Genomic DNA, 14,047 nt, shown 5'->3' on the forward strand with positions numbered 1-14,047 from the left:
TGAATTTTTATATTTATTAGGTGATACACCAGGTGTTGGTTTTATGACCTAACTCTCAAAGGATAATCTTTCGTCTTCACTTTCAAGTTCTTAAGTGCCTCCTTGTCATGCTCCATATGTAAACTACATGTAGAGGCAAGGAGCCCAGCCTAGAATTCAGGCACGCTGAGCCCTAGCCTTTTATCCAGTAACAGTCAGTAAGAGGAACCCTGGAATGGAAGCCAGAAGCCCATGGTCTAGCTCCACAACGTGCTAACAGGCATCTGATTGCTAAGTCTTAGTGTCCTCATCTGTAAAATAGGGATATCAGTACCATTCCTTTCCATTGTAAATGGTTCAGAGAAATCTGTGAGAAGTAAGACATGAAAATGCTTTGTAAATTATAAGGTGCTCTACAAAGGTGAAATACCAAAATACTTGTTTTCAGCCTAAGTGGATTCAAAATGAGTTCATCATTCAAAGATGTGTATGCATATGTGTAGAAGATTTATAATTGCTTTGAAATATGCACTAACTTCTTTGATTAATCTTTCAGACCCCTTGGTCACTGGTGTTCTGGCTTACTTATGAAAAAATCAGAGAGATGAGTGGAGTCAGTCCATTTTAAGCCCTTAAAGATGCAGCCCTTAAAGATACAGTGTTCATTATCATTGAAATGCGGGCATCTGCAACATACACCCCCTATTATTTCTACCTCTTTAGGAAGACACCTTACTCCACAGAGACTGTGATTTATAGGGGGCAGCATTTTATTTTTATCTGGAAACCCAAGTTCTCTTTGACTCCTCTTTTTGTTCAAAAGCAATCTGATTGGATCACACAAGGCCTCCCAATGAGACCCAGCCCAGTGTTTTCTAAGGAAGAGTCAAATCCCGACCACTTACCTTGAGCAAGAAGACTCGACCTTCGAGATGCTATTCTATGCTGAAGAGCTTGCTTAGAGGAGGAAATGCCAGAAGGGAGACAGCATCTTAGACCTGAAGCAGACAACAGTAATGTGGAAAAATACATACGTACCTAATGACCACGGAACATATTTAACCTGTCGTGTCAGTATTTACGACTGAAATTTGATAATTCACTTTTCTGTTGCCGTTAAAGTGTGCATACTTTAAATTAAAGGGAGGTAAATGAATAAACATTTTGAGATTTCCCTAGTGTTGAAGGAAGTTGATGTACCTTTTCTTGCCAGGAGGATGAAGAAAAATCAAGTTGAGATGATGTTTGGATCTCGAGGGAAGAAGCCGTTTTCCGTCAGTGCCCTGTCGTTAGTTGATCTGTGTTCACTGGTTAGCTCTCCAGCACACAGGCTAAGGACTTCCTGACAGCCACCGACCGCATCTTGATGAAAACAGAAAAGAGTCTTTGCTTTGTGACATATCCCATTCCAGCTTGAATTTGTCACTAGCTCTCAAGAATCTCAATGTATGAAAAACGCAGTTTATTTGATTAAAGCTCGAGTGGACAGGTCCTTTCAATAAAGAAACATCTGTTATCATCAGCCTCTCAGTGGCACGTTAAAAGCAAAGCTAAGATGAAGTCAGTCGACATAAATCCTTTCTTAATCTCCCATTCCCTAACGCTTATTAGGGTCCTAGAGAGAGAGAACTCAGAAATCACACTAAAGCTGTCTCTAGCCTGAATCTTACTCAATTTGACAAAGCCTCCTGCCTAAAAAGTGATAAGTATAAACTGCTTATGGTGTACAGTTTTGTCTCCAATCACTAAATCACATCCCTTTTCTTAGAAAGGTGAGAGATTTCTTCAGATTCACCTCTATACCACCTGTTCCCCGCAACCTCAGACAGTGTGCATTTCTGGATGGATGGCTACAGTTATGGGTAGAGGCTGTAACTGTCAAAATAGGAAAACCCCAAAAGCTCAGACCCAAGAAAGACCGTGGAGCTGACCAAACAGGATTTATCATGGGCATGAATGATGTGGAACAGAAAAGAGTTTACAAGTACCCTGTGGTTGCACTGATGTATAATCACTGCCATTTAAGAGGGGAAGTATGCTTTAAAATATATTTTAATGTGATGCACTAATATGCAGTGGTTTATTGTTTTTGTAGAATTTACAGAATATGAAGTTTAATCTCTTAAAATCTTTCGGTGGTCTGCTTTTCCATTGCATTTGTCAGTCTGTATGAATTGCCTTGTTAAATATATTTAAGATAATATTATGTACTTAGGTTCTCAAGTGTTCTGTATTAGAACCACTTTAGGAAACTTTGTTTTTTGTGTGTATTTTATACATTTTTAAATCAAGTAAATATTGGATCAAAATAATTATATGCAAACTGGACCATGAAAACATTTATTTAGCTTTATTCTTTGAGGGGCTTGAGGTAAAAACATTGCTTACATAATGAGACTATTCCTTGGTGTCTGGATTCAACACAAATAATTGGGTTTTTTTTAACTGGAAATGACTCCTTAGGATGGTCTGGTTTAATTCTTCCATTGTCTAAGTTAGGAAACTGAGGCCTAGAGAAGTAGAGTTGTTCATGCTCAAAACTTACTTAGTAGCAGAGCCAGGATAAAGATACAGATCTCTTAATTATTATTACAACTGACAGTTACCGTACACTGATTAGGTACCAAGTAAATGCCTTGTGTTATCTTCACAACATCCCAGCCCAGTGTTACTGAATCTTCCCAAAACAGATTTTTTCTTTATGGCATTTCTTGTCTTAGACATTTTAAATGAATTTGAATTGCCTTTAGCATACATTTTAGAATGGAGTCACCATACTTTGGCTAAAACATAGAGACCCTCCAGAATCTGACCAAATCCTGTAGATCCAACACATATATCCTATCACAGTTATACTTTTCCAGTGAAATCATTTTCATTAATGTATCTTGGAACTTTGCTTTATTTTACCAACTTGAAATCATCTTGTTCCTCTCCAAAATAACCCACAGTAAGTAAAAAGAAATAAAATTTCAGTAATTTTGTGTCCATACTGAAAGACAGCCCTTTCAGCCTCACTTTCTTATAATACAACTGTTGGTGGTATTTATCTTCAGCTCAGTATTGATAATACTTAACCTCTGAGCTTCCTTTGCTTAGCTTCCCCATTTTTTCTCTTCACAAATGATTTTTTTTCTCACTGAAAAATATACATGTTCTTATTTTTAATTATATACAGTCCTTTGTTTTTTATATGTATAAGTGAATTAGCATATCTATCTAAATAAAGAGATAACATTTCTTAAATTCACTTTTAGTGAAGAATAATGTGTCTTTATCAAGTGCTCCAAATCCTATTTAATTATAAGCCACTAGAGGTAGGACTCTGTCTTGTTTTTATATAAATCTCTACTCTCATTAGTAGCATTTCTTTGCTATTAGGTACTCAACAAAAGTTACATATGATGTGAATCAATTAATTTTGGCTTCATTATTTTAAGATCTGTACCTATCATAAGACTAGTCTGAAATTTCTTTCACTTTGCCAAGAAAAAAAGGAAGGAAACAAATTCAGGGAGGTTTTAAGTGTAAAAAAAATTACTTTTCTGTCATCTTCAGATTTTTAAGTATAACCATTTATGTACAATTGAAATAGTTATACATGTCCTTTTCTGTTAATGAAAACAGATTCCCTCAGGGCCTCCATTGGAAAAATGTTTAATACTTGGTGGTTAAAAACATTGAAGGTGAAAATATTTGATTCTCTTCTCCCCAATTAAATCAGACCTCTTTAAAAATGATTACCAAACAAATATATATTATTATTGAATGCCAGGTAATGTGGAGGAAAGGCTGAACATGGATTCTCAAGACCTTTATCCTACTTTGGGTTCTCCTCCTGTTAAAGTAGTATAACTATGAGCAAGTCCCTTCACTTCTCTTCTCTTGGTGTCCATTTCTTTATAAGATGAAGTGACTGAACTCTAGAATCGTAACTTGCATGTACTTGAAAAGAGCCATTATATGAATGTCATGTGAAAAAAATGTAGGATTGAAAAAAATTACTGGGATTTGTTGTTTCCTGGATTTAATGAATTTCTTGTGTTTTAGGATGAGGAACGTTTTATTCAGGCCTTACAGCAGAATACAAACTTTTTATGTGGCTGGAAATCCTTCCTTCACCTAGTAGCAGAGTTCTCTTCCTTCAGGCAACCCTGGACACGTCACCCTGCCTTTCACCTTCAATTACTCCTTCACACACACAAGAAAAATTAAAATCTTTGACACTATATACAGGACCCTCTCAACCTGGCTTCAACCCATTTTTCTAAGCTTTGCATATTGCTCGGTACCTGCACCTTACCACCTTGCAAATTCATCGCCCCACTTATTTCTCTGGAGATGCTCTTTACGTGGCTGCTTCCCAGGCAGTGTTCATTCTGTGCTCTCCGCCGAGCTCTCCTCCCGTCACTACCACCATTCATCTTCACCTTCACTGGGGAAGTCCTACTTTAACATCTAGAATGATCTCTGAAGACTTGAACATCTCCAACACCTCCATGCTCCCATTGCTTCTTCTGTGGATGTCTGTCTGCATGGATGTGTGTCTGCCTCCCTATACAAATGAACTCTCGCAAGCAAAGGTCATGCAACACATCTCTGTTTCTCTTTGAATCTTCACACAGAAGTCAATTAGAAGGTATTTGTTAAATTCAGAGATTTTTAGGGGTGGAAAGAAAAAGAAACATTTATGTACCCATGATTAAGCCATATGTTGTTTTCCTCTTACCTTCAGAATAATTGTGTCGGGTCAGTAACACTCAATTTCAAGGGATTCTTTACCATGTGCAGTGCTTAACTGCATTTTCAAAAGACCTGTGTCTTTAAACATATGTAATTATTATAATTTTAAATAAGTATTCATCAGTTTAATAGCTATTCTACAAAAATCTAGAATTTGATAGTTTTAAATAATACAAAATACTTGGTTAGTCAATTAACAGTTAATAAATATGTGATGACTTTATATTATTCATTTTAGAGTGTATATGAAAATTATATCACTACTTGTATGTACTTTTTACCCTCGAGTGTTTTAGTATTTATGAACCCTGAGGAATACGTGATTATTCTTCTCTCCCCATACTTTACCCCCAACAGGCTGCTGTGATTGTCAACAGCAGCAGGATCCACTTTGGAGGTTTGATTAAAGCAGGTGAAGATGCTTAAAGATGTCTGTTTGCTGAAAATAACTGGTAACAAACAGGAATATATGTGAGTAAATATAGTGCATCATTCTCATTTTTAAAATAAATGTTTTAAAATGCCTAATGAGTTGTCAAGGGTTTTGTTTTGTCCTAGTGTGGTTTTGTCCTGGTGTGTTTTTGAGTTAAAATGATAATAACAAGTTTTAGAGATGGTTTTTAAATCTTAATCTTTACTTTTCAGAATTGAAATAGAAAGTACCTTAATTTAGAATGTCAGACTTGAAATACTTACATTAGCAAAGAGAATACCTATACCTTGTCGCTATAAATTTTATTTTATGGGTACTCCCTATTAATCCAGTTCTCCTTATTAATCCAGTTCTGCTCTGGCTAAAAAGGATGGGTAACTAATAGTTACAGTGATGGACATGCTCACTGGCTACAGGTAAAAGACGAAAATAAAATTGAAATTAGTTAAACGTTGGAAAATTAGTCCCTTCTTTTCTGACATCATATTCTACTTTGATTACCATGATACCACTCCCTCCTGTCACTTATATTTTTGTTTCTCCTTATCAGTCTCTATTGGCTGTTTCTTTGCTACCAAGTCCTTAAATTTGGGTTCTTCAAGGTCTATTCTTGGCTCTCTTCTCAAAGTTCACTCTTTCTCTGGGAGGAGCCACACATTTCTGTGACTTTAGATACTACACTTGGGCTGGTAATTCCCAAACACATGATAGGCAGTCAGTAGATGGTAGATGTTACCATAATCTGTGTTTCTGGTCCTTACTGACTTATCCAGCTTTACTCATGTTTTCTCAATTGCCAACTTTATCTCTCCACCAGGATGGCCCACAGTCCTTGTGAGCTCAAAATTCACAATATTAAATCAGTAGTTTTTGTTCTAATCCTTTCTCACCGCCCTTTACAATGTACTCAACTTCCAGGAGCCTCTCTTGTGCTACACACCTCGTACTGCAGCCAGGAAACGTCAGGACATCCTTGACTTCTCATTTGTTTACTTACAGTCCAAAATACTTAAACCCATTTATAAAAAAGAAAACTACAGACCAATATCTCTTAGGAATATAGATGCAAAAAAAATCAATGAGCACCACTTTACACCCATTAGGATGGCTATTATTAAAAACACAAAAAACACCAAGTGTTGGTGAAGTGTGGGGAAATTGGAACCCTTGTGCATTGCTGGTGAAAAAATAAAATGACGCAACTGCTATACAAGATGGTATGTGGTTTCCTCAAAAAATTAAACATAGAATTATCATATGATCCAACAGTTCCATGTCTAGATATAACCCAAAAAATTGAGAGCGGGGACTTGAACAGATATTTGTACACCAATGTTCATAGCAGCATTTTCACATAAACAAAAGGTGGAAACAATCTACATGTCCACTGACAGATGAATGTATGAATGGATAAATAAAATGTGGTATAAACACACAATGGGATATTATTCATCCTTAAAATAGGAAGGAAGGGCTTCCCTAGTGGCGCAGTGGTTGAGAGTCCACCTGCCGATACAGGGACACGGGTTCGTGCCCCAGTGAGGGAAGATCCCACATGCCGCGGAGAGGCTGGGCCCGTGAGCCATGGCCGCTGAGCCTGCGCGTCTGGAGCCTGTGCCCTGCAATGGGAGAGGCCACAACAGTGAGAGGCCCGCGTACCGAAAAAAAAAAAAAAAAAAAAAGGAAATTCTGAGACACGCTATGACATGGATAAATCTTGAAAACTTTATGCTGAGTGAAATAAGCCAGATACAAATTAGCATGTATTATATGATTCTACTTATATGAGATACCTAGAATAATCAAATTCATAGAAACAGCAGAATCGACATTGTGAAAATGACTATACTACCCAAAGCAATCTACAGATTCGATGCAATCCCTATCAAACTACCAATGGCATTTTTTACAGAACTGGAACAAAAAATCTTAAAATTTGTGTGGAGACACAAAAGACCTCGAATAGCCAAAGCAGTCTTGACGGAAAAAAACGGAGCTGGAGGAATCAGACTCCCTGACTTCAGACGATACTACAAAGCTACAGTAATCAAACAATATGGTACTGGCACAAAAACAGAAATGTAGATCAATGGAGCACGATAGAAAGCTCAGAGATAAATCCACACACCTATGGTCAACTAATCTATGACAAAGGAGGCAAGGATATACAATGGAGAAAGGACAGTCTCTTCAGTAAGTGGTGCTGGGAAAACTGGACAGCTACATGTAAAAGAATGAAATTAGAATACTCCCTAACACCATACACAAAAACACACTCAAAATGGATTAGAGACCTAAATGTAAGACCAGACACTATAAAACTCTTAGAGGAAAACATAGGAGGAACACTCTTTGACATAAATCACAGCAAGGTCTCTTTTGATCCACCTCCTAGAGTCATGGAAATAAAAACAAAAACAAGTGAGACCTAATGAAACTTAAAAGCTTTTGCGTAGCAAAGGAAACTATAAACAAGACGAAAAGACAACCCTCAAAATGGGAGAAAATATTTGCACATGAATCAAAGGATTAATCTCCAAAATATATAAACAGCTCATGTAGCTTAATATTAAAAAAACAAGCAACCCAATCCAAAAAAGACCTTAATAGACATTTCTCCAAAGAAGACATACAGATGGCCAAGAGGCACATGAAAAGCTGTTCAACATCACTAATTATTAGAGAACTGCAAATCAAAACTACAGTGAGGTATCACCTCACAGCAGTTAGAATAGGCAGCATCAGAAAATCTACAAACAACAAACGCTGGAGAGGGTGTGGAGAAAAGGGAACCCTCTTGCACTGTTGGGGGGAATGTAAACTGATACAGCCACTATGGAGAACAGTATGGATATTTCTTAAAACACTAAAAATAGAATTACCATATGATGCAGCAATCCCACTACTGGGCATATACCCAGAGAAAAGCATAATTCAAAAAGACACATGCACCACAATGTTCATTGCAGCACTATTTACAATAGCCAGGTCATGGAAGCAACCTAAATGCCCATCAACAGATGAATGGATAAAGAAGATGTGGTACATATATACAATGGAATATTACTCAGCCATGAAAAGGAATTGAATTGGGTCATTTGTAGAGACGTGGATGAATCTAGAGACTGTCGTACAGAGTGAAGTATGTCCGAAAGAGAAAAACAAATATCGTATATTAACGCATATATGTGGAACCTAGAAAAATGGTACAGATGAACCGGTTTGCAGGGCAGAAATTGAGACACAGATGCAAAGAACAAACGTATGGACACCAAGGGGGCAGAGCGGTGGTGGGGGAGTGTGACTAACTGGGAGATTGGGATTGACATGTATACACTGATATGTATAAGATGGATAACTAATTTTAAAAAAAGAAAATTACAAGCCATACACTGAGAGAAAATATACACAGAACACATATCTGATAATAAAACATGTATCTGGAATATACAAGAACTGTTACAACTCAAAAATAAGGTGACAATACCTTTAAGAATGGGCAAAGGAGTTAATCAGATACTTTACCAAGGAAGACAGATGATGGCAGAGACACACATGAAGAATATTCAACAACATTAAAAATTACAAATTAAAACCACAATAAGATACCACTACAGACAACAAGAATGGCTAAAATGAAAAAGCCTGACAATATCCAGTGCTGTTGAGGATGCAGAACAGTTTATATGTTGTTGTTGGGAATGTAGAATGATGGTATTTTGGAAAATAATTTGACAGTTTCTTATAATGTTAACATACGTTTACTATATGACCCAGCAATCCTACTCCTAGTATTTACCCAAGAGAAATGAAAACTTACGTCAACACAAAAACATGTACATGAATGTTTACACAGTTATATGGATAATCACCCCAAATTGGAAATAACCTGAAAGTCCATTATCTAGCAAATAAATGTATGTCTATACAGTGAAAAACTATGCAATCATAAAAATAAACTATTGATACAGACAACATGGATGAATTTAAAGGCATTATGCTAAATGATGGAGGTAGACACAAGAGGCTACAAACTGTATGGTTCCATTTATATGAATTTGGGAAAAGGCAAAATGATAGGGACGGTTGTTACCAGGGACAGACATTGCCAGGGACTGTGGTTGCCAGGAACTGAGCCCATGGTGGAGGGAGGGGGTAATCTGCAAAGAAGCATTAGGAAACTATTTGGATAATACAAATGTTTTATATTTTATCTGTGATGGTATACCTTTACAACTTTATATATTTGTACATTTGTGGTGATGTGCATTTATATTATATACAAATGCACACTGTATACTGTATACAAATATGTAATTGTGTACATTTGTCAAAACATCAAACTACACAATTTAAAAAATGAGTTTTACTCTATGTAAATTATGCCTCAGTAAACCTAATTTTTAAAAAATCTAATTTAAGATTTTTTAACCTTTAACTTAGTAGAACTAAGAAAGTATTTTAAATTTTTATTTTATTTAACTACTAATAACTCTAGTTTGTTATATGCCTGCTGTGATGGGACCTTTATCTATATTGTGTCATTTAATCTTCATAGTAAAGTTAGGTATAATTCCATTTTTATAGATGAGAAAACTAACTTAGAAAAGTACATTGTCCATGTCATCCTGCGATGAGAACCAGGGACTTTTTATGGGGTTTTTTGCATCTCAAGTATTTATTCAATGCACACATGTTAACTGTACTTAAATCATCCTTCAGAACTTTCCTATAAGGTCTGTGTCCTAAACCCATTTTCAGATGTAGAAAGAAGAGGACAGATAAATAACTTTCCTTGGTTTGCTCCTCCTACTCTAATTGACCCCGTATAATAGCACAGTCTTGAATTATTTGTGTGTGTGTGTATATTCTAATAGAACTTTAGCTATGGACACTGAAATCTGAATTTCATAGAATTTTTTTAAAACTTCATTTTGAAATCATTTTAGATTCACATAAAGTTGCAAAAAATGTCCAGGGAAGTCCCATGCACCTTTCACCCAGTCCTCCCCAGTGATAACATCTTCCAATCTTGAGTAACTGTAGTATACAATCAAAACCAGCAAAATGACATTGGTATAACCCACAGATTCAGATTTTACCAGTTTTACAAGTGTGTGTGGGTGTCTGGTTCTATGCAATTTTATTACCTTCTTAAATTCATATAAACCACCACCATATTCAAGACACAGAACAGTGCCCTCTTGCTATCCCTTTATAGCCACTCATCCCCCCTCCCCTCATCCCTAACTCCTGGCAACCACTAATTTGTCCTCTATCACTACTTTTGTTAATTCAAGAATAGTATATAAATTGATTCATACAGTATGTGATCTTTGGGGATTTTTTTTTTCTCACTCATCATAATTCCCTTGAGAACCTTCCAAGTTGATCCATGTGTCAAGAGTTCATTACTCTTCCTTGTTATTGTTGAGTCATATCTCATGACATGGATGTACTACGGTTTGTTTAACCATTTACCCAGTGCACATCCGGGTTGTTTCCAGGTTGGTGTTATTAGGAATACAGCTGCTATAAACATTTATGTAGAGGTTTTTGCATGGACATAGTTTTCATTTTTCTGGGATAAATGCCCAGGAGTGCAATTGCTAGGTCATATGGCAAGTACATATTTAGTTTTTAAAAAGTGGCCTACCATTGTACATTCCCACCAGCAATCAGAATGATCCAGTTTCTCCACATTCTGGTCGGTGTTGATATTTATCACTGTTGCTTTAGTTTAGTCATTATCCTAGGTTGTCATGATATATGCTTGTGGTTTTAATGTTTTTCCCTAATGGCTAATGATGTTGAACATCTGTTCATATTGCTCTTGCCGTCTGTATATCCTCTTCAGTGAAATGTCTCTTTATATCTTTTGCCCATTTTCAATTTTGTTTTACTGTTAAGTTTTGAGAGTACTTTATACTGCAGATACAAGTCCTTTGTCAAACATGTGGTTTGCAAGTATTTTTTCCCTGTCTTTCCTTTTAGCTTGTCCTTTCATTCTCTTAACAGGGTATTTCTCACTTAAATAATTTTTTAAAAATATTTATTGAACAGTAATTTTCTAAGTAAGCATCTTTAAACCGGGCTAATTAGTGGTTAGAAACTACAGAGTCTAAAGTGTACGTGTTTCTGCTTAGAGTTCTCCATATACAGATATGATAGCACAGAATAAATGATTCATATGTTTTGCCCAATTTCTCTGCATTTTTTCCATAAAAAAATGCTGAAATAACTCACAGTATAGTGTCCAAATATCTCTCAGAAACATTCTATCCCTCACCTTATCCTTTTCTCTTTTAACCCTTAAATATTTGTAAAAGGATCGGATTACTCCCTCTCACTTTTTCTGAGGCCAAGGCCCTCAAAGCCTAAGAGGAGGGAAGTTTTGTGCTTTCATGTTAGGAAATCATCATTAATTTATTAAGCTTCACTGAGGTTGTAAATAAAAGTCATATATAACAGTTGATACCACTTCTTCAGACTACTGGTGTCTTATTAGGGAATTTTTTTTTAATTAAAAAAAATTTTTTTCGCCGCACCACATGGCTTGTGGGATGTTAGTTCCCCAGCCAGGGATCAAACCTGGGCCCTCGGCAGTGAAAGTGCGGAGTCCTAACCACTGGACCGCCAGGGAATTCCCTAATTTAAACAAAAAGAAGATGGAAGTTTTTTTATTTTTTATGGAACTCAAGATATTTTGCTTAATAACGTATGGGAAATATAGAGCAGGAGTTTAATCTTCACAGTGCCATGGTCCGATTTTTTAAAGATCCCTGTCCAGCAGCAGAGCAAGACAGAGCAAAGTAAAGCTACCTATCCCAGTTGCAGCAGAGGCAGGACACTGGAAATATCTGGGAGGATGTGAGGAATGGCTCCCATCAGCCCATCAGCTACATGATACACCTTGACATTGAGGATTAGAGGCTCTGAGTTACAGAAAAAGGGTGGGGAGCAAGTTAAACAGGAAACAGAAGTCATTTGCTTAGATTGTTGTCTACAACGCTGTGGTCTCTGTAAGAGCTGGGTTATACAGCTTGAACTGAAATAGAAGATTAGTTGAAATCACGATTCCATGATGGATCAAACAATCCCAAACGACAGACCATTTTATAATGAACTCCTTTCTTCCATCATCAAGGATATAGTGCCAGATTATCTACTTTTTTGTTGTTGTTAAACATTATTGTGTGCTAATCAGAAGTCCAGCACTGTGTGGGGCACTGAGAATACAAAAATAAATGAGAAGAGTTCCTGCTTTCAAGAAGTTCACACTCTGGTAGAACAGAGCAAAAGGAAACAATTGCAAGATGTGATAGATAATATAATAAAGGCATGTAAAAGGGGGGAATAATCAGTTCTGCCTGGGAATAGTAAAGTCATGAGGAAGAGGCATCTGAGCTAGAACTTGCTAGATGTGTTTAAACCAAATGTTTATTTTTCTTCCATTATTATTGTAAAACATTAGAGAAAATTTGGAAAATTGAACTGAGTTTTCTAGGATGAGTTTATCAGGTAAAAGTCTAACATTTTAGAGAAATCAAAATCATTCTTTCATATATTCATTCAGCGAGTATTTATTGCCTCAGCCCCCTGCTCGATTCCAGGAATGCAACAAACAGTTCTTGCCACAAGGCGCTTTCAAGCTGGTGGGATGACAGAGTGATCAAAGACAACTGCCACACAATGTGAAACTGCATAGCAAGCACAGGAGGCTTTGGAAGCACCTGGCAACCTCTAATCTGGATAGACTGAAGACACTGAGATTTACACTGTCAAGCCAGGGTTATATTAAGCACTGTCTTGATTTCATCTATTATTAAATTTGATGACATTTCAAAATGTGAAAAAGTGAAGTGGAAAAGTATGAGAAACCCCTCGGACTGTGCCTAACTTCGCCAATGAACAAACATTTCAGCACAAATGTAGTAATTCTGGGAGTTACGCCTAGTTTGCCTGCACTTTTCCATTCCCCTTCCCGTTGACAAACAGAGTCTCCTAAGGGTTACCTTGGTAAGATTTAGGTGGGAAAAAGAACGACAGTCCAGCCAAGAGGCCCTCCGCCATAGCAGATGCAGCAAGCGTTGGAAGTCATGTTTCTTCCAAAACTCTTGACCTCCTTCTCTGAGCCCAGTTCTGTGCTAGCTCCGTGCGTAAATGAAGACTAAACACCTGCAAAGTGGGCAGACGATACAGCAAAGAAACTCACACCGGGTAATCGTAGGGAAAGAAACATTTAACAGTCTTCATATACTCTCATACTTTAATTTAACCCTTATCACAACTGTATCCAAACAGGCGATCAAACAGGTTCCTAGAAGAGGCGGTCAGCGGCCTGCTCGAGGCCACAACGCTGAGAGCACACAGCCAACGCCCTGCCGCGGGGGCGCAAGCGCCACCGCGCGGCCCGCAGCGGGAGAGCCCCGGGCCTCCGAGAATTCCGGCCCAACACCCAGAACGCGCGGTGGGCGCCTCCGTTTCTCCTCCCCGGTTCTTCAATGGCTAGCAACGCGCCGGGCGCGCCGGGCTCGCCGGGCTTCGTCGGTCTCAGCCGGACGGCCGAAAAGGAGGTCCCTGCGTGGTCTGGGCCTCGCCGCCGCCCCAGGCCCGGCCGACTCCCTGCGTGCTCCAGAGTCGAAGGCGCTCTGAGAAGAGGCAGGTGGCGTCCGGATCCCGCCACGTCTCGGCCCTCGAGGCCCCTTCTGCGCCCCCCAGCACAGGTAAGCAGGCCCGCCCGCCGCCCGCGGCCAGAAGCCGGGCCACCTCGCGCTACAAATGCCTGCGCGGCGGCGCAACCGTGGGCGGTTGGTCGGGCCGCAGGGTTTTACCAGTCAGCGCGAGTCCGGGAGGCCCGGAGGCGGCGTTGCGGCGGGGTCGCCCGGCTTG

General features: G+C 38.3%; 1 protein-coding gene across 4 annotated transcripts in view; it reads left to right on the plus strand.

Annotated features, from left to right (window-relative positions):
- The window catches only part of SLC25A27 (solute carrier family 25 member 27), a 29,940-nt gene extending 24,683 nt beyond the window's left edge, over positions 1-5,257 (plus strand). For 2 of the 4 annotated variants that reach the window (XM_032649789.1, XM_032649790.1), the window contains one exon: positions 536-5,257. In XM_032649789.1, the coding sequence (XP_032505680.1) occupies positions 536-607 (72 nt within the window). In that variant the 3' untranslated portion in view covers positions 608-5,257. The remainder of the gene's footprint in view (positions 1-535) is intronic. The other 2 variants (XM_032649788.1, XM_032649791.1) reach the window with 2 other exon arrangements.
- Positions 5,258-14,047: the final 8,790 nt, after the last annotated feature.

This window comes from Phocoena sinus, chromosome 11, assembly GCF_008692025.1.
Source record: "Phocoena sinus isolate mPhoSin1 chromosome 11, mPhoSin1.pri, whole genome shotgun sequence".
In the NCBI taxonomy this organism is placed as follows: domain Eukaryota; kingdom Metazoa; phylum Chordata; class Mammalia; order Artiodactyla; family Phocoenidae; genus Phocoena; species Phocoena sinus.